Genomic DNA, 22,029 nt, shown 5'->3' with positions numbered 1-22,029 from the left:
CTAGCAGCAATTGCTATATAAACACAAGCAAAAATTTCAAAACTAGGAACCAAAATGGCGGAAATTGATCAGGTGATCAATATTGCCCAATCAATATACTATAGAGGGCTCTGATTAAGACGGCAGCGTGACATTCATGATAAATCCAAGATGGCGCGGGAACCGGGCGTGGTATGTTTCGCTGCCGGAAAATGGCATATACAACCACAAATACAACCATCCGACCGGTGCAGCTTCAAAAAGAAATTTCAGGGCTTCCATTTACTACATTTTTCAAAGTTCATGTATGAGAACAATATTTCTTCGTGTATTCATATTTTTTAGGAGTTTGCAACATCAAAGCTCGAAGCAAGGCAATCGATCAACAGGGCTCAGTCACTCAGTACTATGCTTAGTACTTTTTTAAATATCTATCGGAGAAGTCTGGCTGGGAGAATGGTACTTAGAATAATTCTAGGCTAACTTTGTCAATCCAAGAACACGTGCAGTACTGGTTTTTATAAATCGGGGTATTATTTTTTGGGTACACTTGCAAAATGTATCAATTCAGGAAGAAATTCAGACGCTCAAATGACTTCTTTTACAATAACGTGGAGAGGAAAGGAAACACACAAAAAGATGATGCGGTAGGAATTTTTAAAGTGTTCTTTTTATTGTTTCTGGTTGCACAAGTTCATATTAATTTATATTTATTACGACAGTTATATTAACAAAAGTATGTGTACAAATTTATTTATGCCCACAATGTTGTGTAAGGAAAAACGATTATTCTGAGCACATTTTCCAATTTCAAGTCTGGATTCTCTACATCCTTTAATCACAATGTCATATATGTTAATAGAATAGCAGTGTGTCATATGAATCTCAATTTTTTGAACAAGAAAATGAATTTGGGGATTTAGTAAGTTTACATATATTGTAAAACTATGTAGATATAAAAATACGCTATATTTATGGTTTTTTTTCATTTATATGTAGAATGAACAAAGTGAAGATATTGCTGAAAATTATGACAAGCACCAAGAGTTAACCACCAAAACACAGGTTTTTAATGTACATATTGATATTGTTTCTCATGAAAAGTCATTGGAAATGGTTATATGTAGGACTGCTTTCACTAGAAAAACTAAAAATTTTGAAGTAATTTAAAGAAGGCATGCATTATTTCAACACTTATTAAAAGTCTGTACACATTTTAAATTAAATAATGGTCTTTATTTGTAGGATTCTGAAGATATTTTTACCAAGCAATCTATCTCTATGATTACAGAGGAATCTAAACAACCATGTCAACATAGTCAAGTAGTTCTCACTTATACAGTTATACTTTATACTGTTTACCACTAGTCATGTTTTTAATGTGTTATAAATTGACAATATGCTTGTTGATTGCTTATGCATGAGACACTGTGTAGCAAAACTTTATTAACATCTCGTAGAAATGTGCTCAACAAACATAAAAATATATTACAATAGATATTTTTGAAACAGTGAACATTAATAATTATTGTATACTTGCTCTTTCAGAGTCATTTGTCACCCACTGGCCACTATACTGGGCTATTGTTACAGTTTGACTTTGCATCAAATGTATCACGTCAGCAATCCTTTGTTGTTCATGATTATAATGCAAACAAAAGAACAATTATGGTGATGTCAAATTTTATTTCCATAATTTCAATGTTGGGTATATACCCAACTAAATGATATTACTCAATACTCTTTTTTTTTGGTGCTATAACCTGCATGTATTTTTTTCTTCAGCATAATTCATTTGTATTTGTTCATCGATATCCCCACCTATTGCTTGATGGCTACGGTTGGATATTGTGCTGCTCATGTGATGCAAATAGAAAGCAATTTGTTGAAGCCCTACCTAATAATATACAATTAGATCCTCAAAAAAAGGTATGTAAAATAGATGTTACTGAAATGAAATTATTAAAACAGGCCAAACAACATTTTTATACTTGTCAGATATACCATATCCCAGTTGCATACACATATTAGCAATGGAAAAATATCTGGTTGTGTATGATAGAAAGTTTGGTATTGAAGCCAAAGATTTTATTGAAAAAAGTAAGTGTTGTGTGTTACTCTTTCAGGATATAAGGTGTCTGAACAGCTTCACCAAATTTAGACTTACACTTACATACTATTTGTTTGAAGACCCTTGTCAAAGATGTGAGAACTTGTTACATATTAATCTGACATTGCATGAAGTGAATGTCTCAAATTTGTATTTGGCTTATTTTTTCAATGTAAAGTTCTTCATGTTGTATGGGAGGAAATGTCTTCATCCTTAAATATCAGTTTATTGTACATTTCAAACCCTTGTGAAGTCATCCTTCTGTGTTTTTTACAAGACCCTTGTGAGACATTGTTCTTATTACATGTGGACGTTAACTAGCATAGCTTTACAAGCAAAAATATTGTTAAAATTTGTGAATGATTATTTACACAACATATTTATCTCATCCAATTTCTTTTATGAATGCAGAATCCACATCCATGATGCAGTCTGTTTTCAGTGATCATTCCTACCATGAGATGCAACCTGAAGAAGTATATTTTGTTATGTGAAAATAACTTTTTTGTACAAATACACGTATAGTTTCTCAACCTTCTAATACCCACAATTTGTTACCATACATCCTGTGCCTAAGTTCAGGAGCTTCTATAAAGCTATTAGGGTGATAGCCAACAGGGCAAATTGAATTTATGACTATTGAGGTATACACATTCATACTCAAATACATACATAGCCACATACTTACAGTACATACATTAAGTAGTATAAACTAAATGTATGGTAAAATAGTAAAGTCATATTCACCATTAGCTTTACGTGCCTGATATATATATTAAGCACTTTCTAAGGATTTTGTGAAGTCATAATTAATCATAATTATTAATCTACAACCTTAAGATAAATGATTTTACATATTTTAGGACTTGTTTAGTGCAGTGTGCAGGGAGGTTCAGTGGATTGCTGTAAAACCAGTGAATAGTCCATGGGGTTTGTACTTTGTGTATTCAAAAGTAACGCCCCAGCCCGAGTTAAAATGTTGCAGCTGTTCGTCATATCATTGCATTCATGTGACAACCCTTGCAAAAGCCATGCAAATCGTTGAAGAGGATGAAATGGATTCTCCATTGGCACTTTTTAAGTGTTCCTTTGGAATTACACCAGAGATGCGAGACTATTTTGAATTGGCTACACTTAGCAAAGAAAAGGTTTCTTTATTTGAAACAGGTATGCAAGATAATCTGCAATGGTGAACATCCTTTTTGCTTTACATATACTATTTCCTTTATCGGTATGGTATTTAGCACTTTCTAGCATTTTGTAAATATTACAATTTAATTATTTTAGGCAATGAGAATGATGCAAGCGATTTTACTGATCTTCCTGAAAAAAATGGTCATAAAATTTTGGCGCCATCTGAAAGTGGTATTTGTTTTTGTGGTGCAGAGTGGGATAAACGTTCTATTCAAGATGAATGGTTGTACGTAGACGTGTGTTCAGTTGCGTACTTTTATTCAATCCATGATGTGAAGGGTAAGTTCTGATTTGTTATAGGTTACGCTTTGCTTCATAATTATTTGACTTAAATAAATTATTTAGTGTATTGTAGACCTTGCTCCTCTTGTGCTACGAAAAAGCATTATGATGGCATTGAAAACAGGATTGTATGGTTTGGATCATATGCAATATCTCATGCCGTTCTAAAGATTACATTCGGCTTTTCATAACGTCGAGGTACTTTTAATGAAAATTTGCCGAAGCATTAGTAGCTACGTTTGTCCATTATTTAATTTTCTCGCCCTATCTCTTTTGAATGTTTTTCTTTTTATTCTTGTTCAGTTTACCTATGTACAAATATTATGTTGCGTATGTACAAAGGCAAGTGTCTTCGGGTAATTTTAATTTCCCAAAGGAAATAACTTACGCCAAGTTTCGTCTCGCTATCATTGCCATGATACGGTAAGCATCATTTCATTTTCAGCTGTAAAATATGAATATTCCATTGAGATAGTGATCGCTTGTTTTATTAAGTTATTGAATTTTCTCTTATTAAGGTTGCTTAATATTGATTTTGACAATGGGTTTTTTTGTGAATTATGTGGAAGAATTCCCAAAAGGTGGTGATGGATGGAACAACTCTTGGAATACAGAAAACTTTCTTACCAAATAATTTAAGAGAGTCTGATACTGGATTGCTAGATGGAAGATAAGTATTTTTGAAGTTTATCTGTAATGTATAGTATATACAGGTCTTCTAATTAGTAAATACGAGTGTTCATCTACGTATCAGAAAGCATTTTATGCATGATGGTGACTTCTCTCAATTTGTTTTTGTACACAGCTTATAGTTATAAAAATAACAACCTGTTTTCTTTTGTCCAATACTAGGTTTGAAATGCGCAATTTCATCAACAGGAGAAATGTGCGAGCTTTATTGAAGAAGTACAGTGATTCAAAGCTAAGTTGGGACGAATTTCAAGAATTAAAATCTGAAGTAAGAAGAATTTATTACCCCACGAGTACAAAATTTTGTATGACCACTCCAGAGCTCATTTTATACTATAATTTCTCGTATTTATAGATATCTTCAAAGGGGCTTAGGACTCTACTTGAATGGTTAGAGAAACAAGGATTTATCACTAGTTGTCCAAACTCGTGCAGAAGGTTATTGGCAGCATTGGCTTCTGACAAACCAGTATGCGCAATTGTGCCCCCCAAAGAAGAAGTTTTGGACCTCTTGATAAGGATGTCTGATGGAGCCAATCCAAAAGACAATCCTTCGACTGATTTAAAACTTCTTCATGAAGAAGTGCCCTTACTGTTTAACGTCATTGAGACTAGCGAAGAAATTCCAATTACTATTCAACCGCTGCTAAAGGAATTGGTACAAAAGGCGATAAGTCCGTTCGAGGTCAAGGACGGTCAGTGGCGTTTGCCACACAACTTACCTGCGGTGTCTCAAAATTCGTCCCATGGATATCTACCTTCTCTGCCAGAACTGGTTCAACGAGGGAATTATGTTCTTGACAATAGGAAGACACAGCAGGAGATTGTGCCAAAGTCACTAGACCCAAGAAGAAGCATGGCACTTTGATCCCTGGAATATTTTGTATTCTTTGTCCCCACGGTATTTACATGATGAACAGCTCCAACGAAAATTTGTTTTACTATTGCAGTGACATTGCGCCTTCGTTTTTGTTTCCAGGTATATGTTATGGATTCGAAATAATGAGGGATCACGAATCACCAAATATCCCATTTACCATTTTACGAACACGTTTTCCTGATGGTAAGTTACGTATGTGTGTACCTTTTATGGTGCTACAAACAGAGTATTATCAGTGAATCGGACAGATTGCGTGACGGTTTAGTCGCCTGACAGAGTTGTAACATAACCGAATGTGCAGTAACATAACCGAATGTGCCTGATGATATGCTTATGTGTATTTTTATTTCTTTAGCGCCAGAGTTGGTCATTTACGATAATGCCTGCAGATTGCACGAGTATTGTTTGAACCGAGATCCAGCATTTTTTAAGAAAACAAAATTTGTTGTTGATAAGTTTCATTGGAAAATCATTCAGGTAAACTGCCATACTCTTCCTATTTTACTTGAAGCGAACTTATTGATCCAAAATGGCCGTTTTATGTTTTCACAAAATTTGTTGATTTATAACTGTCCTAGGATGCTGCGAAGGATATAACATGAAATTGATGCTCAATATGTACAATAGCCAAGCTGCTGAACAGTGCAATTCGTGTATTAAGCCTCTTGCCTCCATGGTTTCTTACATGGAATACGATAACTTTTTTCTTTTCACAAAACTCCATATTTGGCACAGGAACATGTTACGCATTGTTAAATACAATCCTGAGAGAGAAATAGCCTACAAAGACTATTTTCTCACTCTTAGTCGCGTTATTCATTAGTAACGCGTTATAGTTTCGTTTTTCGAAAAATTTAAACTTGTTTTATGAATAGTTTTATCTGTAAAAATATTACTTCATAGTTACCCATATAGTTTCTGCAAAAGTAACAATTATATGTAACGTCGTTAATTGTAAAAAAATAATTTACATCACTTGTTATAAATATAAGAATGTTATTCATATGCACTAGCTTTAAACTTAAATTCTGCTTCATTACAAATTGCTTTGCTAAATGGCAAAGCTTCGAATCAGTTTTTTAAGGTATGGTCTTTTACTATTTACATGGATATCGACAAGTAATCCAGGACCAACTTCTCCCTATCAAAAACAACACTATCTTTATATGAACAGAGTAAACAAAGTGATTAAGAATCATGATATCTTTTCTCAACTTTACCCCCTCTGTTATTCTTCTCGCAAATTCTGTCACGAATATGCCACAATCATAACCATTTGCTTGTTGCATCACCTGTCGTCAATAGTTAAGTTATCCCTTTGTGACAATTTAAGCGTGATCTGTTGCCATTGTAAATGATAAGTACTTACGTCGGCATATATAGGTTGGGAAATTTGAGCAATGTCTTCTGGCCATCTTTGCTCTTGCCTCACATGCTGAAAATATCTTTTCACAAGAAAAATGATTTGTGTAGACGTGCTAGAAACATTCACTTTGTCAACATGTTAGATACATGATACACTTCATTCTTCAAGTAAATTGTTATGTACGTCATATACCTTCGTATACTGGATGCAACTTCACTTTTTTGCCACCCCATACTGCATAACACATAGAGTTTGCCTGCTCTAATATTGTATGCAATGAGCCACCAATGCAGCTTATATTTTTTAAATGAACATGGAGTTGGCTCATGTTGGCCTTTGCATCATGAAACAGTAAAAATTTAGTGCTTCCACCCTTACATGTCACATATTGGCACTAGCACACATTCATATTTATTCATTTCTTCAGGTGTGCACATCCCCACTCTTGAAATGAAACATCCTGATAATCTCAGCGGTCTTTCTCCTCTAAAAAGTAGGAAATACAGCGATGTTTATTTACACGATTTATGAGTAGTTTAATAATGTGAAAGTTGTGAATATTTTACCAAAATTTGCTACTTAAAATACGTACAGAGGTCCATCTATTAACAGTTTCTGTTGAAAAAAATTGCTAAATGCGAAATATTTTGCATTTCTTTTTTCTGCTAATTTACAGTAGTACCTATAAATAAAAATGTAAATGTTTTGACACATTAGCCATGCATTTAGAGTGACTTTCGTCCTTTATTTCAGCTACACCTAGATTTTTGGGTAGTACCTTAACAGGACGTCTACGATGGTGTCGCATACCCAACTGTTATCATTTAGTGTATTCAAATCTTTTGTAAATGCTTATACCATCGAAACAAGCAACTCTGGAATCAAAATGAAAACGTGTCAAGAATAAAAGGAGTCATTCTTATTTTCTTTATACGTGTCTAAAATATGTTTTACTACAAAAAACCTCTCATTTTCTCCATTCCAAGTTCTCCTAGAGAAAAAATAAAAAAATACAAACATCTTAATATACGTATGGCACAAAAGTTTAGAATCACTCAGATTTTTATTTGGCAAGAAATGTTGGGAAAAAACCTGTAATTTAAACTTTTATGCTGCGTTGGGTGTCGAGTTTGTCGTTTTTCCCATTTTGGCTCCAAGAATGCAAACAGGTCCTTCTTTATTTTACAAAGAGTAAAAGCCACACTGCCTACTCCTTGCATAGCTTGGCAAACACACGGTAGATATATTTGAAAAACCTCGTACTTAGGACACCACACCTCCAACGATGCACTAAGTGCCCCAGCAATACACATGAAGTGCGTATCTTTCAAGTCAACATCTATGAAAAAGTTAATTGAGCTTTTACCAGAAAGGCATGTTATATGAAAATTAAGCTTATGATCACTTTATTCAATTTAAAACCGTAGAATTAAATGGTGTGTACGGCGATTAATTAGGTTATTCGATAATACTAACAGTGTCTCTCTAATAAAACTTTTTTACGACCATGGTTATATATGCTGAAAACTGGCATATTTTATATTTCTACCACATTCTTCTAAACACTTTAACACTGTTAGCCTTCTCATCACTCGTTTTAACTCAAACTAACAAGATCTCTGTAATAAAACGTTTTTACGACCATGGTTGTATATGCCGAAAACTGGCATACTTTATATTTCTACCACATTCTTTTAAACACTTTAACACTGTTAGCCTTCTCATCACTCGTTTAAACTCAAGCTAACAAGATCTCTGTAATTAAACGTTTTTACGACCATGGTTATATATGCCGAAAACTGGCATAATTTATATTTCTACCACATTCTTCTAAACACTTTAACACTGTTAGCCTCATCACTCGTTTAAACTCAAACTAACAAGATCTCTGTAATAAAACGTTTTACGACCATGGTTGTATATGCCGAAAACTGGCATAATTTATATTTCTACCACATTCTTCTAAACACTTTAACACTGTTAGCCTTCTCATCACTCGTTTAAACTCAAACTAACAAGATCTCTGTAATAAAACATTTTACGACCATGGTTGCCGAAAACTGGCATACTTTATATTTTACCACATTCTTCTAAACACTTTAACACTGTTGGCCTTCTCATCAATCGTTTAAACTCAAGCTAACAAGATCTCTGTAATTAAACGTTTTTACGACCATGGTTATATATGCCGAAAACTGGCATAATTTATATTTCTACCACATTCTTCTAAACACTTTAACACTGTTAGCCTTCTCATCACTCGTTTAAACTCAAACTAACAAGATCTCTGTAATTAAACGTTTTTACGACCATGGTTATATATGCCGAAAACTGGCATATTTTATATTTCTACCACATTCTTCTAAACACTTTAACACTGTTAGCCTTCTCATCACTTCTTTAAACTTAAACTAACAATGTCTCTCTAATAAAAAGTTTTTACGACCATGGTTATTTATGCCGAAAACTGGCATACTTTATATTTCTACCACATTGTTCTAAACACTTTAACACTGTTAGCCTTCTCATCACTCGTTTAAACTTAAACTAACATTGTCTCTCTAATAAAACTTTTTTACGACCATGGTTATATATGCCGAAAACTGGCATAATTTATATTTCTACCACATTCTTCTAAACACTTTAACACTGTTAGCCTTCTCATCATTCGTTTAAACTCAAACTAACAAGATCTCTGTAATAAAACTTTTTTACGACCATGGTTATATATGCCAAAAACTGGCATACTTAATATTTCTACCACATTTTTCTAAACACTTTAACACTGTTAGCCTTCTCATCCTCGTTTTAACTCAAACTAACAAGATCTCTGTAATAAAACGTTTTACGACCATGGTTATATATGCCGAAAACTGGCATACTTTATATTTCTACCACATTCTTTTAAACACTTTAACACTGTTAGCCTTCTCATCACTCGTTTAAACTCAAACTAACAAGATCTCTGTAATAAAACTTTTTACGACCATGGTTATATATGCCGAAAACTGGCATACTTTATATTTCTACCACATTCTTCTAAACACTTTAACACTGTTAGCCTTCTCATCAATCGTTTAAACTCAAGCTAACAAGATCTCTGTAATTAAACGTTTTTACGACCATGGTTATATATGCCGAAAACTGGCATATTTTATATTTCTACCACATTCTTCTAAACACTTTAACACTGTTAGCCTTCTCATCACTTCTTTAAACTTAAACTAACAATGTCTCTCTAATAAAAAGTTTTTACGACCATGGTTATATATGCCGAAAACTGGCATACTTTATATTTCTACCACATTCTTCTAAACACTTTAACACTGTTAGCCTTCTCATCACTCGTTTAAACTTAAACTAACATTGTCTCTCTAATAAAACTTTTTTACGACCATGGTTATATATGCCGGAAACTGGCATACTTTATATTTCTACCACATTCTTCTAAACACTTTAACACTGTTAGCCTTCTCATCACTCGTTTAAACTCAAACTAACAAGATCTCTGTAATAAAACTTTTTTACGACCATGGTTATATATGCCAAAAACTGGCATACTTAATATTTCTACCACATTTTTCTAAACACTTTAACACTGTTAGCCTTCTCATCACTCGTTTTAACTCAAACTAACAAGATCTCTGTGATAAAACGTTTTTACGACCATGGTTGTATATGCCGAAAACTGGCATACTTTATATTTCTACCACATTCTTTTAAACACTTTAACACTGTTAGCCTTCTCATCACTCGTTTAAACTCAAACTAACAAGATCTCTGTAATAAAACATTTTTACGACCATGGTTATATATGCCGAAAACTGGCATACTTTATATTTCTACCACATTCTTCTAAACACTTTAACACTGTTAGCCTTCTCATCACTCGTTTAAACTCAAACTAACAAGATCTCTGTAATAAAACGTTTTTACGACCATGGTTATATATGCCGAAAACTGGCATACTTAATATTTCTACCACATTTTTCTAAACACTTTAACACTGTTAGCCTTCTCATCACTCGTTTAAACTCAAACTAACAAGATCTCTGTAATAAAACGTTTTTACGACCATGGTTATATATGCCGAAAACTGGCATACTTTATATTTCTACCACATTCTTTTAAACACTTTAACACTGTTAGCCTTCTCATCACTCGTTTAAACTCAAACTAACAAGATCTCTGTAATAAAACATTTTACGACCATGGTTTTATATGCCGAAAACTGGCATACTTTATATTTCTACCACATTCTTCTAAACACTTTAACACTGTTGGCCTTCTCATCACTCGTTTAAACTCAAGCTAACAAGATCTCTGTAATAAAACGTTTTACGACCATGGTTATATATGCCGAAAACTGGCATACTTTATATTTCTACCACATTCTTCTAAACACTTTAACACTGTTAGCCTTCTCATCACTCGTTTAAACTCAAACTAACAAGATCTCTGTAATAAAACATTTTACGACCATGGTTATATATGCCGAAAACTGGCATACTTTATATTTCTACCACATTCTTTTAAACACTTTAACACTGTTAGCCTTCTCATCACTCGTTTAAACTCAAACTAACAAGATCTCTGTAATAAAACATTTTACGACCATGGTTATATATGCCGAAAACTGGCATACTTTATATTTCTACCACATTCTTCTAAACACTTTAACACTGTTAGCCTTCTCATCACTCGTTTAAACTCAAACTAACAAGATCTCTGTAATAAACGTTTTTACGACCATGGTTATATATGCCGAAAACTGGCATACTTTATATTTCTACCACATTCTTCTAAACACTTTAACACTGTTAGCCTTCTCATCACTCGTTTAAACTCAAACTAACAAGATCTCTGTAATAAAACGTTTTTACGACCATGGTTATATATGCCGAAAACTGGCATACTTTATATTTCTACCACATTCTTTTAAACACTTTAACACTCTTAGGCTTCTCATCACTCGTTTAAACTCAAACTAACAAGATCTCTGTAATAAAACGTTTTTACGACCATGGTTATATATGCCGAAAACTGGCATACTTTATATTTCTACCACATTCTTCTAAACACTTTAACACTGTTAGCATTCTCATCACTCGTTTAAACTTAAACTAACATTGTCTCTCTAATAAAACTTTTATACGACCATGGTTATATATGCCGAAAACTGGCATACTTTATATTTCTACCACATTCTTTTAAACACTTTAACACTGTTAGCCTTCTCATCACTCGTTTAAACTCAAACTAACAAGATCTCTGTAATAAAACATTTTTACGACCATGGTTGTATATACCGAAAACTGGCATACTTTATATTTCTACCACATTCTTCTAAACACTTTAACACTGTTGGCCTTCTCATCACTCGTTTAATTTCAAGCTAACAAGATCTCTGTAATTAAACGTTTTTACGACCATGGTTATATATGCCGAAAACTGGCATATTTTATATTTCTACCACATTCTTTTAAACACTTTAACACTGTTAGCATTCTCATCACTTCTTTAAACTTAAACTAACATTGTCTCTGTAATAAAACTTTTTTACGACCATGGTTATATATGCCAAAAACTGGCATATTTTATATTTCTACCACATTCTTCTAAACACTTTAAAACTGTTAGCCTTCTCATCACTCGTTTAAACTCAAACTAATAAGATCTCTGTAATAAAACGTTTTTACGACCATGGTTATATATGCCGAAAACTGGCATACTTTATATTTCTACCACATTCTTTTAAACACTTTAACACTGTTAGCCTTCTCATCACTCGTTTAAACTCAAACTAACAAGATCTCTGTAATAAAACTTTTTACGACCATGGTTATATATGCCGAAAACTGGCATACTTTATATTTCTACCACATTCTTCTAAACACTTTAACACTGTTAGCCTTCTCATCACTCGTTTAAACTCAAACTAACAAGATCTCTGTAATAAAACATTTTACGACCATGGTTATATATGCCGAAAACTGGCATACTTTATATTTCTACAACATTTTTCTAAACACTTTAACACTGTTAGCCTTCTCATCACTCGTTTAAACTCAAACTAACAAGATCTCTGTAAAACATTTTACGACCATGGTTATATATGCCGAAAACTGGCATACTTTATATTTCTACCACATTCTTCTAAACACTTTAACACTGTTAGCCTTCTCATCACTCGTTTAAACTCAAACTAACAAGATCTCTGTAATAAAACGTTTTTACGACCATGGTTATATATGCCGAAAACTGGCATACTTTTATTTCTACCACATTTTTCTAAACACTTTAACACTGTTAGCCTTCTCATCACTCGTTTAAACTCAAACTAACAAGTTCTCTGTAATAAAACGTTTTTACGACCATGGTTATATATGCCGAAAACTGGCATACTTAATATTTCACATTTTTCTAAACACTTTAACACTGTTAGCCTTCTCATCACTCGTTTAAACTCAAACTAACAAGATCTCTGTAATAAAACATTTTACGACCATGGTTATATATGCCGAAAACTGGCATACTTTATATTTCTACCACATTCTTCTAAACACTTTAACACTGTTGGCCTTCTCATCACTCGTTTAAACTCAAGCTAACAAGAACTCTGTAATTAAACGTTTTACGACCATGGTATATATGCCGAAACTGGCATACTTTTTATTTCTACCACATTTTTCTAAACACTTTAACACTGTTAGCCTTCTCATCACTCGTTTAAACTCAAACTAACAAGATCTCTGTAATAAAACGTTTTACGACCATGGTTATATATGCCGAAAACTGGCATACTTAATATTTCTACCACATTTTTCTAAACACTTTAACACTGTTAGCCTTCTCATCACTCGTTTTAACTCAAACTAACAAGATCTCTGTAATAAAACGTTTTTACGACCATGGTTATATATGCCGAAAACTGGCATACTTTATATTTCTACCACATTCTTCTAAACACTTTAACACTGTTAGCCTTCTCATCACTCGTTTAAACTTAAACTAACATTGTCTCTAATAAAACTTTTTACGACCATGGTTATATATGCCGAAACTGGCATACTTTATATTTCTACCACATTTTTCTAAACACTTTAACACTGTTAGCCTTCTCATCACTCGTTTAAACTCAAACTAACAAGATCTCTGTAATAAAACATTTTTACGACCATGGTTATATATGCCGAAAACTGGCATACTTTATATTTCTACCACATTCTTCTAAACACTTTAACACTGTTGGCCTTCTCATCACTCGTTTAAACTCAAGCTAACAAGAACTCTGTAATTAAACGTTTTTACGACCATGGTTATATATGCCGGAAACTGGCATACTTTTATTTCTACCACATTTTTCTAAACACTTTAACACTGTTAGCCTTCTCATCATTCGTTTAAACTCAAACTAACAAGATCTCTGTAATAAAACGTTTTTACGACCATGGTTATATATGCCGAAAACTGGCATACTTAATATTTCTACCACATTTTTCTAAACACTTTAACACTGTTAGCCTTCTCACCACTCGTTTTAACTCAAACTAACAAGATCTCTGTAATAAAACGTTTTTACGACCATGGCTATATATGCCGAAAACTGGCATACTTTATATTTCTACCACATTTTTCTAAACACTTTAACACTGTTAGGCTTCTCATCACTCGTTTAAACTCAAACTAACAAGATCTCTGTAATAAAACTTTTTTACGACCATGGTTATATATGCCGAAAACTGGCATACTTTATATTTCTACCACATTTTTCTAAACACTTTAACACTTTTAGCCTTCTTATCACTCGTTTAAACTTAAACTATTAATGTCTCTCTAATAAAACTTTTTTACGAGCATGGTTATATATTATTATAGTAAGTACACAAAACGCCACTTTTGTCATGTGTCGCCAATGCGCAATATCTAGCAAGGAGTCTTTTCTACTGATTAGTCCAGTTGTCGTTAGGTCAGCGGAGACCCTCATTTTGATGGTTGTATTTGTGGTTGTATATGCCAGAAAATGGATGCGATACATATATCAAGTGGTTTTAATTTTGAAAACTGCAGAAGGTGAAATGTTTCTTCTTTGTCTTTATGCTCTTCTTTACGTCTATCTTGATTCCTCTATTGCATTGATGTTTCAGAAACTTCCTTCTTGAAAAAAAATGGATTGAAGACACCGATAGCTCTCAAAACAGGCACAACAATTTGTGGAATAGTCTACAAAGTAAGTTAATTAAAAATTGGACACTGGACAGACATATTTCATGATAACCAAGGGCTAAAACGCAAATTTTAATTAATGTTTAAATTCTGTTTAGGATGGTGTCATTCTTGGAGCCGACACTAGAGCAACTGAGGTATTAATATCTTGGTATAAGAACGTATATTAAACATAAATTTTTCACAATTTGTTTTTACAATTAGGATGCAATTGTTGCGGATAAAAACTGTTCGAAAATCCATTACATTGCTCCAAATATGTAGTATGTACTTTACATAAATAGCCATTAAAAGCAGTGACTTAAAATACCTGCATCATTTAATATCACCATATTCATGTTATTTTAGTTGTTGTGGAGCTGGGACTGCTGCAAATACAGATTATGTAACAAATCTTATTTCTTCCAACCATGAATTGCATAGTCTAAACACTGGACGACAGGTTTGTATCAATGTTTCTGCTTAGTTGGCGATCTGCCTCAGGTCGTCGTTGATGTTAATACGAGCAGTTACGATTAATTTCGAGCAATCTAGGTGACTTAGGAATTGTAAAGGCTGGTATGTATTGGAACATTAATACGAGAATCAAGGCTTAACTGAAAAAATTGTACAGATGCTAGGTAAAGGTCTTGACTGCGAAGTGTAGAGTTCAGCTCTGAGACGAAGGTGAAGGTCTTGAGATGGAGGTGTTGGTCTTGAGATAGGTGTAGGAAAGGGGCTTATAATGGATATTGTGATGTTCGGTGTTGGTCCAATGACATTTTCATGAAAGTAAAGAGATTTTTTATTGTGCTTCCACTTTACAGATTTGCAAAGTGAGAAACATCGTCGTATGTTGTATTCTATGGAAATGGAGCAGATGGCGGAAAACGCCAAAAAACAAATGGAAGACGTGAGTCATATTCAGACGGATTTCGTCACTGCGACACAGATTGGTCACGTGAAGACAATGTTCAAGGTACGGGGGGTGGAGTCTGGAGGATAATCTATGTGGTGTATGTAAGGATTGATTAACGAAGCGTGAATTGTGATGTCAACTTATACGGACAGTGCCAAGTACGGGGGGCGTAGATTTCAAAACATGATGACATTCATCTTAATCTTGTTAAAGAAAAGACTTAGATTTTATGTAATGAATGTTTGCGATGACGAAGAGTAAATCTGTTTGATAATCTAATATTTTAACTGAGCAGTGAATGATTTGACTGAATTTTCTATTGAGATAATCCACTACTTAAGCTAAATCTGCTTCTTACAACCTTCCCAGTCCCCATTGTTGACCATTTTGCTTTGTGTGTTTAAGGTTGCATGGAGTCCGTTTCTTGCCGCGTTCAGCTTCAATCTACAAGACAACGACGATTCTTCTGTTGCTTCATTTTGTCTTGATGGAATCCGCTGTGCAATACGAATATCTTGCATATTCAGCATGCCTGTAAGTTGATAAACATACAACATTCTGTTCTTTTTTATATATTTGGGTATGAAATAACGACATTAATGTCTCTGCATACCTTTTCATTCCCTGGTGACCCTTTCCCGGACATAAATATATATTCAAAAATATGTTGAATGTTGAATTGTTGAAATTTATGAATATATTTACGTAGTTACATACACGTCATGTTCTTTGCGTGTTATATGTTCAAGGTTTAGATTATACTCATATGTATACAATAAAAACAGATGTTTGTTTACCTTTGAATTTGATTGTCTGTTTGTGTACAAATATGGATATATCAGAATGCATGTGAATGTGAAATAATCTTTTCTTAAAAGTTTTTCAATGATTACAGCTAGTTATAATGATGTTAGGGAATATGAATGGAGATTCTTTACCATTAAGTTCATTTTTCGATACTCCTAATAACTCTTTTCACATTGTAGTTGGAAAGAAATGCTTTCGTACAAGCGCTATCCAGGTTCACTTTACTTACTGCGACCAGTGGCACGCATATTCATGAAATGAAAACGAAGAACATGGAGACGATCAAGACACTTCTTACCATCGCTCAAACGGATGGTAATTACATCGGGAAGTCTTGGCTCGAGGTAGAGAGAATCATCTTGCTATATATTATGGTTGGTGTCTACGACTGAAAATATGATCGATTGTTTTTTCATCAAAGGAAAAAGTCTAGGTCTTGTCTGTAGTCTTATTTTCACGATATTGCTACAGTCTTTACCTTTCCTTTTTTCAAGTGCTTTGTTGACCGTATTTCATACCCTTCATCAGAGAATCGTATCACAAATGTACATCTGTAATAAATATACATAAGAAAATGAAGTTTTTTCTCAAGATATTTTTTATTTGAAGATATTTTCTACGTATGTATTTAACGTTTATGTTCGTCTTGTTGAACACTCGTTTTCGTTGCTCAAATGCTCGTTCCGCTCGGCGCATATTTTTGCGTTTCCCTAAAAGAGAAAATCCTAAAAGAGAAAATGCATTTCATTCTAGATACTGAAATGCATTTCCCAACTTGAATTGGCTCAACTTATCGGTACTGGTGTGAAAACGCGATACCTTCACACGGCGTCCAGCGGTGTTACTAATTCACCCACAGCATTCATCGCAAACAACAAGACATCTTATGATATAACCTCAGGTTGCTTATAACATTGTTGTGACGCTCATAAATGTCAAATACTAACGTTGGGTGCTTTTCTTTGTTTGTATTTCTATGAAGGTCGGATGCCTGTTGCCGCTGACTCGAAAAAAGCGGCTGGCTCACAGGAAGCCATTTGGGAGACCGCTGCACAAAGTGTTGTCGTTGCAGTTGACAGGTAACGTTTACTTTAATGATAGCTATGTGGATTGTCTTTTGTGACCTATCTCCCACCCCAGGGGCGAAGCTAGAACGTTAATGCAGGGGGAGAGGTGAATATTCATATATATGGTCATACATTCCGCTGTGACCAACTAATTTCTTTTCAAATTGAAATAGCTTTTAAACCAAATCAGTCAAGCAAAACTAAATATTCACCCCTCCCATCCAGCGTTCTTGCTTCTTCCCTTCCCCCCTGCCAGAAATCTTTAAAATTGTCTTCAAGGTAGAGTTGGGCTTGTAACAGCAAGAAATGTTGATGGATGATTCTCTATGTAGACATGTTCATTGTCCGTTAGCAGAGTCCTGAGAAGGACTGTTATTGTTATTGTTGACTGACGTTTTGACATCCTTAGCGGTAGTCATCTTCAGGCTTAAGTGAACCAGAGAACCTTGAATATAAACATGAAAATAAATTTTAAAGAACTCCTGCACTGTCTTTGCGTTATGTTCTCTCAGCAGAATATCTTCATCTCAACTTCTTCATTGTGTTTTATTACGTTTAGAGTTTTCACGGGATCAGTGAAACTGGATGGTGATGCTATCGGTAGGTTTGCATGTATACATTAAAATGCATCTTACATAAGATTTTTATACATCTAACTTGACCATAATTCACTGACCATTCTTTATCCCAAGTACCCAAATTTCTAGTATCCAAATTCCCTGTTCCCAAATACCAAATCCCAAGTATCCAAATCCCAAGTATCCCAAATCCCCAGTATCCCAAATCCCCAGTTTGCAAATCCCCAGTTCTCAAATCCCAAGTATCGTTATCTCCTGTATCCAAATCTCAAAATGTTTTCGTTTTTCTCCTAAGTCGATTTCGTGGAAGGTTTACGTCAAGTCTCGGAAGTTCACCTTTCCAATCCTACAATGATACGTATGTTTAGTCTGCAGAAGATCGTAGAGATTGCTTATTACAATATTGTTCTTATTCGGCTGCAATGGTCACGAATATGGGCTGTGTTGGGAGATCATTATAACAAGGTTAGCAATTATTAACGACTAAGATAGTATCTTGATATTATGGTTAATAACATCACGTTGTTATGATGTACTCAGGTATAGTAACAAGATAATCATTGTCTTCAATGTTCTATGAACTACAATATCAGATCAATTGTGAACTATGATGATATTTTAAAACACAGTTCTAGTTTCTTTCATATCTCAAGTATAAAAACAATATAATCAATGCCTTCATCTCCAATGTTCTACCAACTATAGTACTTCTCCATCTTAGATAATTCATGTGTCATTTTAATGTGGTTGTAACTCTAATAAAGAAGTTGCGTTCTTCTTTGCGACAATTATCCATGAAGTTCTTGGAAAAGGGGGAATTGCCAAATTTCCGATTTCAAAAGGATTTTCTCCGACCCTTCGAACACATAATGAAGAAAAACAGGTAAGTTTATGCAGGAGTGAATTCTGTCAGAAAATGTAAATTTTCTTGCAGCTTGAAAATCTTTCTCTCAAATAAACAAAATTTGTGGCAGACTTTGTAGATTCTTTTCCAAGTTATAATTTTACGACGAATTTTACAAAGGACGTCTTTCGATCAATCGCTCTGTCTTGTCTCTTATAATTGGAAGGATTTGATTAAAATTCTTTCTTCGATATCTTTATGAACTTGGCAACAAGGAATGCAATTTTCAGTCTACGATTTGCTTGAATCAACAACTGGATTTTTCACATTTTAGTTCTTCCACAATTCGAGATATGGTCGTACGATGTGTCACACAAATGGTTCATTCGCAAGCCGCAAACATCAAATCTGGTTGGAAAAATGTTTCTCCGTTTTCATTTGGCTGCGTCCGATCATGATGAAGGAATCGTGGAACTCGCTTTTCAAACAACAGGTTTGTAGTTTAAGGAAGGAGATTTTTCTTCTAATCTTACCGCCGACCTGTGTGTTGTTCTCTTGGGTGAGGTTCTTGTATCGGTGCAAATTTTAAAATTTTAAAATAAAAATGATTGCATATGTTTGAAGAAATGATGGTGAATCCGTTTCCAAGCATGAACGACTTAGACATCTGTAAAATATTAAATTAAATTCAAATTGAATTTGAATATCGCTTAAGTAAATGTGTTTCTCGGATGTGACGGAGAACTTCGTTTATTTTTCAACAAGAATTTTATGTGTTCGTTCTTTTCCATGGTAATTCAGCCATATTCGTATAAGTTTTCAAGGTAAACTTTTATTTACCATAAAGTCGATGGATTATCTTCTCATGATTCATAAATGATAATTAAACGAGAGTTAATGGAGAAATGAAATAAATGTATGAAGCAGTTTTTAGTTGATGCAAATTACGTGTCAAAAGGCAGAGTTTTTTAAACTTTTCTAGCCCTGTTTCTCTACTGTTTCAACGTCACTTGTAAATCAAAGCTTTGACAGATTCATTTATCCCACAAGATTATCGGTGTATAAATTTCACATCCCCATTTTCTCTTTCAGCCACGATTTTTGAGAAATATTTCTCCGCGACCATCGACTCTTTCCAAGATGCCGTCAAGTGTCTCTCGGAATTCGCATGCAACGCAAGTTTCCCGGACACGAGTATGGAAGCAATAAGACTGATACGAAATTGCGCCAAATTTCTTTCCGAAAATCCTGTGGTACGACAATTGCAAATCTACTTTCTTTTCACCTTTGAAATTTATTTAAAATTTGGCAAAATCACATTAAAGCTAACCACTTTGGATCAAATCAAATCCTAATTATCTATTTCAATCGCTTTTTCGTGAAGCATTTTTCAATGGCGTCTGTTTTCTTTTCTTTTATAAACAGATATTTAAAGACTACGGAGTTGAGAATGCTGGTTATCAGAGCAGGACAGAATCTGTGTGAAAGGCTGGTTTCCAGTCCTTTGAGCTTTCGTGTATCATCAACCGATGTAAACTAGATGTCAGAACAAGGTATGGTGGAAATACTGAGTTGTTTGTACTGTATAGATTAGTATGCATTGTATAATTTGAATGTGAGCTATTTTCCATCCATCAACTAGAGGCCTAACCGTGATGTTTGAAATCAATGAAAACATATGGGAACACGTTTCTCCAACATTGGTGGCGTGATGTGTTTAAAGTCTTGTTTCGAATTTTCGACAACATGAAACTATCAGACAGACAGATAGATTGGCAGGAGGTTAGAAAACTGTCATTATTTTGCTCTTATTATATGGCAAGCGTCACTTCCGGCTAAATGGCGCGCTTTGATTGGCTGAGAAACATTTTTCCGGTCCATTATTCTCCCGTAATCGACCACGTTTCAAAACGCGTAGTTTATAATATGTCGTTATTTTGGTCTTATTGTCTATGATTGCCATAAACACACATTATATCGCAAAAAGTCAACTTACATACATGACTATCCAGTTCCACATGGAATAATATTCATTTCATGTGTTCATATCTATCCACCTTCATTCCTCATTCACTCATCCATTTCAATTGTGTATCCACTCCATTGAACTACAATACATGGAACGCTACCTGTAACAGAAAACCGTAGTAATTTTTTGAAGCCAAATTTGACACCCAGACACGCGGGTGTAGTTCAATCAATTTTCACTGCGCGAGAGAACTCAAAACACTAAACACGCGTGTGTCTGGATGTAAGATTTTGCTTAAATTATTTGCTTCATGTAGCGTTCCATGTATTTTAGTTCAATGATCCCCTCATATCTTCCTCTATTTCTTATTCACTTCTTTCCACTTTCATTCTAGAGTCTCTACTTCATTCTCTATCCATTCTTATCCTCTTGCATTCCCTATTCACACACCGATTTCATTTTGTGTAAACGATTTGTACCAGTATGGAAGTTTTGAAACACTCGTTTGTGAAAGTTACCCACCTGTAAAGAATGCTTTTGCCTTTAAAACAGGAGGGAGTAGTTTTAAACTACGGGAAGGTCGTTTCCTTTACATAGAATAAAGTCCGTGTATAAGGTGTTGTATTTCCTCGTTATAAAATGAGACATCAGCTGAGGTTGTTTTGAAATTTGTGATGTTTCTTTATAGAAATCAGAATGGATGACAACAACTTGTAATCACGCTCAATCTGCTATCATCGATGTTTTTACTCAGTATTTTGATATTCTTGCTGAAATTTTTCTTGATGATATGTATGGCCATCTAGAGTGGTGTGTTAAACAAGGTAAGCTTGAAATTACGCAACGTGTTTGTGCTTGGCATATGCCTTGGTGATTGGTTCGTTGTGTCAAAGTTTTTGATTGGTTTGAAATATCAGAGTTACTGATTGGTTTGAAGTATTAGAGTTTGTAATTGATTTGGTGTGAGGTACATTAGTATACAAGAAGTATCAGAGATTCTTAGAGGTTCGACTGTCAATGCTTTGTAACACCATGTCCTGCTTTGCTCGTTCATTCAATACATGTCCTGCCTTTCTCGTTCATTCAATATGTCGTGCTTTGCTCGTTCATTGGTGATGTCCTGCTTTGCTCGTTCATTC

General features: G+C 34.2%; 4 protein-coding genes and 2 long non-coding RNA genes across 6 annotated transcripts; all 6 read left to right on the top strand.

The window, feature by feature from the left end:
* Positions 1-430: 430 nt before the first annotated feature.
* Positions 431-2,699, top strand: LOC124455132. Its single transcript, XM_047005859.1, has 8 exons — positions 431-438; positions 551-626; positions 842-901; positions 979-1,044; positions 1,225-1,302; positions 1,528-1,650; positions 1,765-2,079; positions 2,501-2,699. Exons 5-7 carry the CDS (start codon positions 1,261-1,263, stop codon positions 2,008-2,010), a joined length of 411 nt encoding a protein of 136 aa, XP_046861815.1. The 5' UTR covers positions 431-438; positions 551-626; positions 842-901; positions 979-1,044; positions 1,225-1,260; the 3' UTR covers positions 2,011-2,079; positions 2,501-2,699.
* A 1,032-nt stretch (positions 2,700-3,731) lies between these two features.
* On the top strand, positions 3,732-4,123 carry LOC124455134. Its single transcript, XR_006951721.1, has 3 exons — positions 3,732-3,763; positions 3,869-3,988; positions 4,084-4,123. It is a non-coding gene; the product is annotated as an uncharacterized LOC124455134 (long non-coding RNA).
* A 951-nt stretch (positions 4,124-5,074) lies between these two features.
* On the top strand, positions 5,075-5,598 carry LOC124455133. Its single transcript, XR_006951720.1, has 3 exons — positions 5,075-5,156; positions 5,235-5,318; positions 5,491-5,598. It is a non-coding gene; the product is annotated as an uncharacterized LOC124455133 (long non-coding RNA).
* Positions 5,599-14,405: 8,807 nt separating this feature from the next.
* Positions 14,406-15,193, top strand: LOC124455221 (proteasome subunit beta type-7-like). The gene is made up of 5 exons (XM_047005912.1): positions 14,406-14,574; positions 14,649-14,731; positions 14,826-14,864; positions 14,932-14,990; positions 15,076-15,193. Exons 1-5 carry the CDS (start codon positions 14,406-14,408, stop codon positions 15,191-15,193), a joined length of 468 nt encoding a protein of 155 aa, XP_046861868.1.
* Positions 15,194-15,304: 111 nt separating this feature from the next.
* LOC124455127 (brefeldin A-inhibited guanine nucleotide-exchange protein 1-like) lies at positions 15,305-18,918 on the top strand. The gene is made up of 9 exons (XM_047005853.1): positions 15,305-15,347; positions 15,534-15,685; positions 16,031-16,159; positions 16,612-16,776; positions 17,186-17,333; positions 17,415-17,511; positions 18,059-18,099; positions 18,373-18,542; positions 18,799-18,918. The coding sequence occupies exons 1-9, from the start codon at positions 15,341-15,343 to the stop codon at positions 18,817-18,819; spliced, it is 930 nt and encodes a 309-aa protein (XP_046861809.1). The 5' UTR covers positions 15,305-15,340; the 3' UTR covers positions 18,820-18,918.
* A 423-nt stretch (positions 18,919-19,341) lies between these two features.
* LOC124455220 (brefeldin A-inhibited guanine nucleotide-exchange protein 1-like) lies at positions 19,342-20,406 on the top strand. Its single transcript, XM_047005910.1, has 3 exons — positions 19,342-19,414; positions 20,014-20,174; positions 20,347-20,406. The coding sequence occupies exons 1-3, from the start codon at positions 19,342-19,344 to the stop codon at positions 20,404-20,406; spliced, it is 294 nt and encodes a 97-aa protein (XP_046861866.1).
* The last annotated feature ends 1,623 nt before the right edge of the window (positions 20,407-22,029 follow it).

The sequence above is a fragment of the Xenia sp. Carnegie-2017 genome, unplaced genomic scaffold (genome assembly GCF_021976095.1).
Source record: "Xenia sp. Carnegie-2017 unplaced genomic scaffold, XeniaSp_v1 HiC_scaffold_30, whole genome shotgun sequence".
Classification (NCBI taxonomy): Eukaryota; Metazoa; Cnidaria; class Anthozoa; order Malacalcyonacea; family Xeniidae; genus Xenia; species Xenia sp. Carnegie-2017.
The sequence above is the reverse complement of the archived record's forward strand: the minus strand, read 5'-3'. Positions and strand labels throughout refer to the sequence as shown.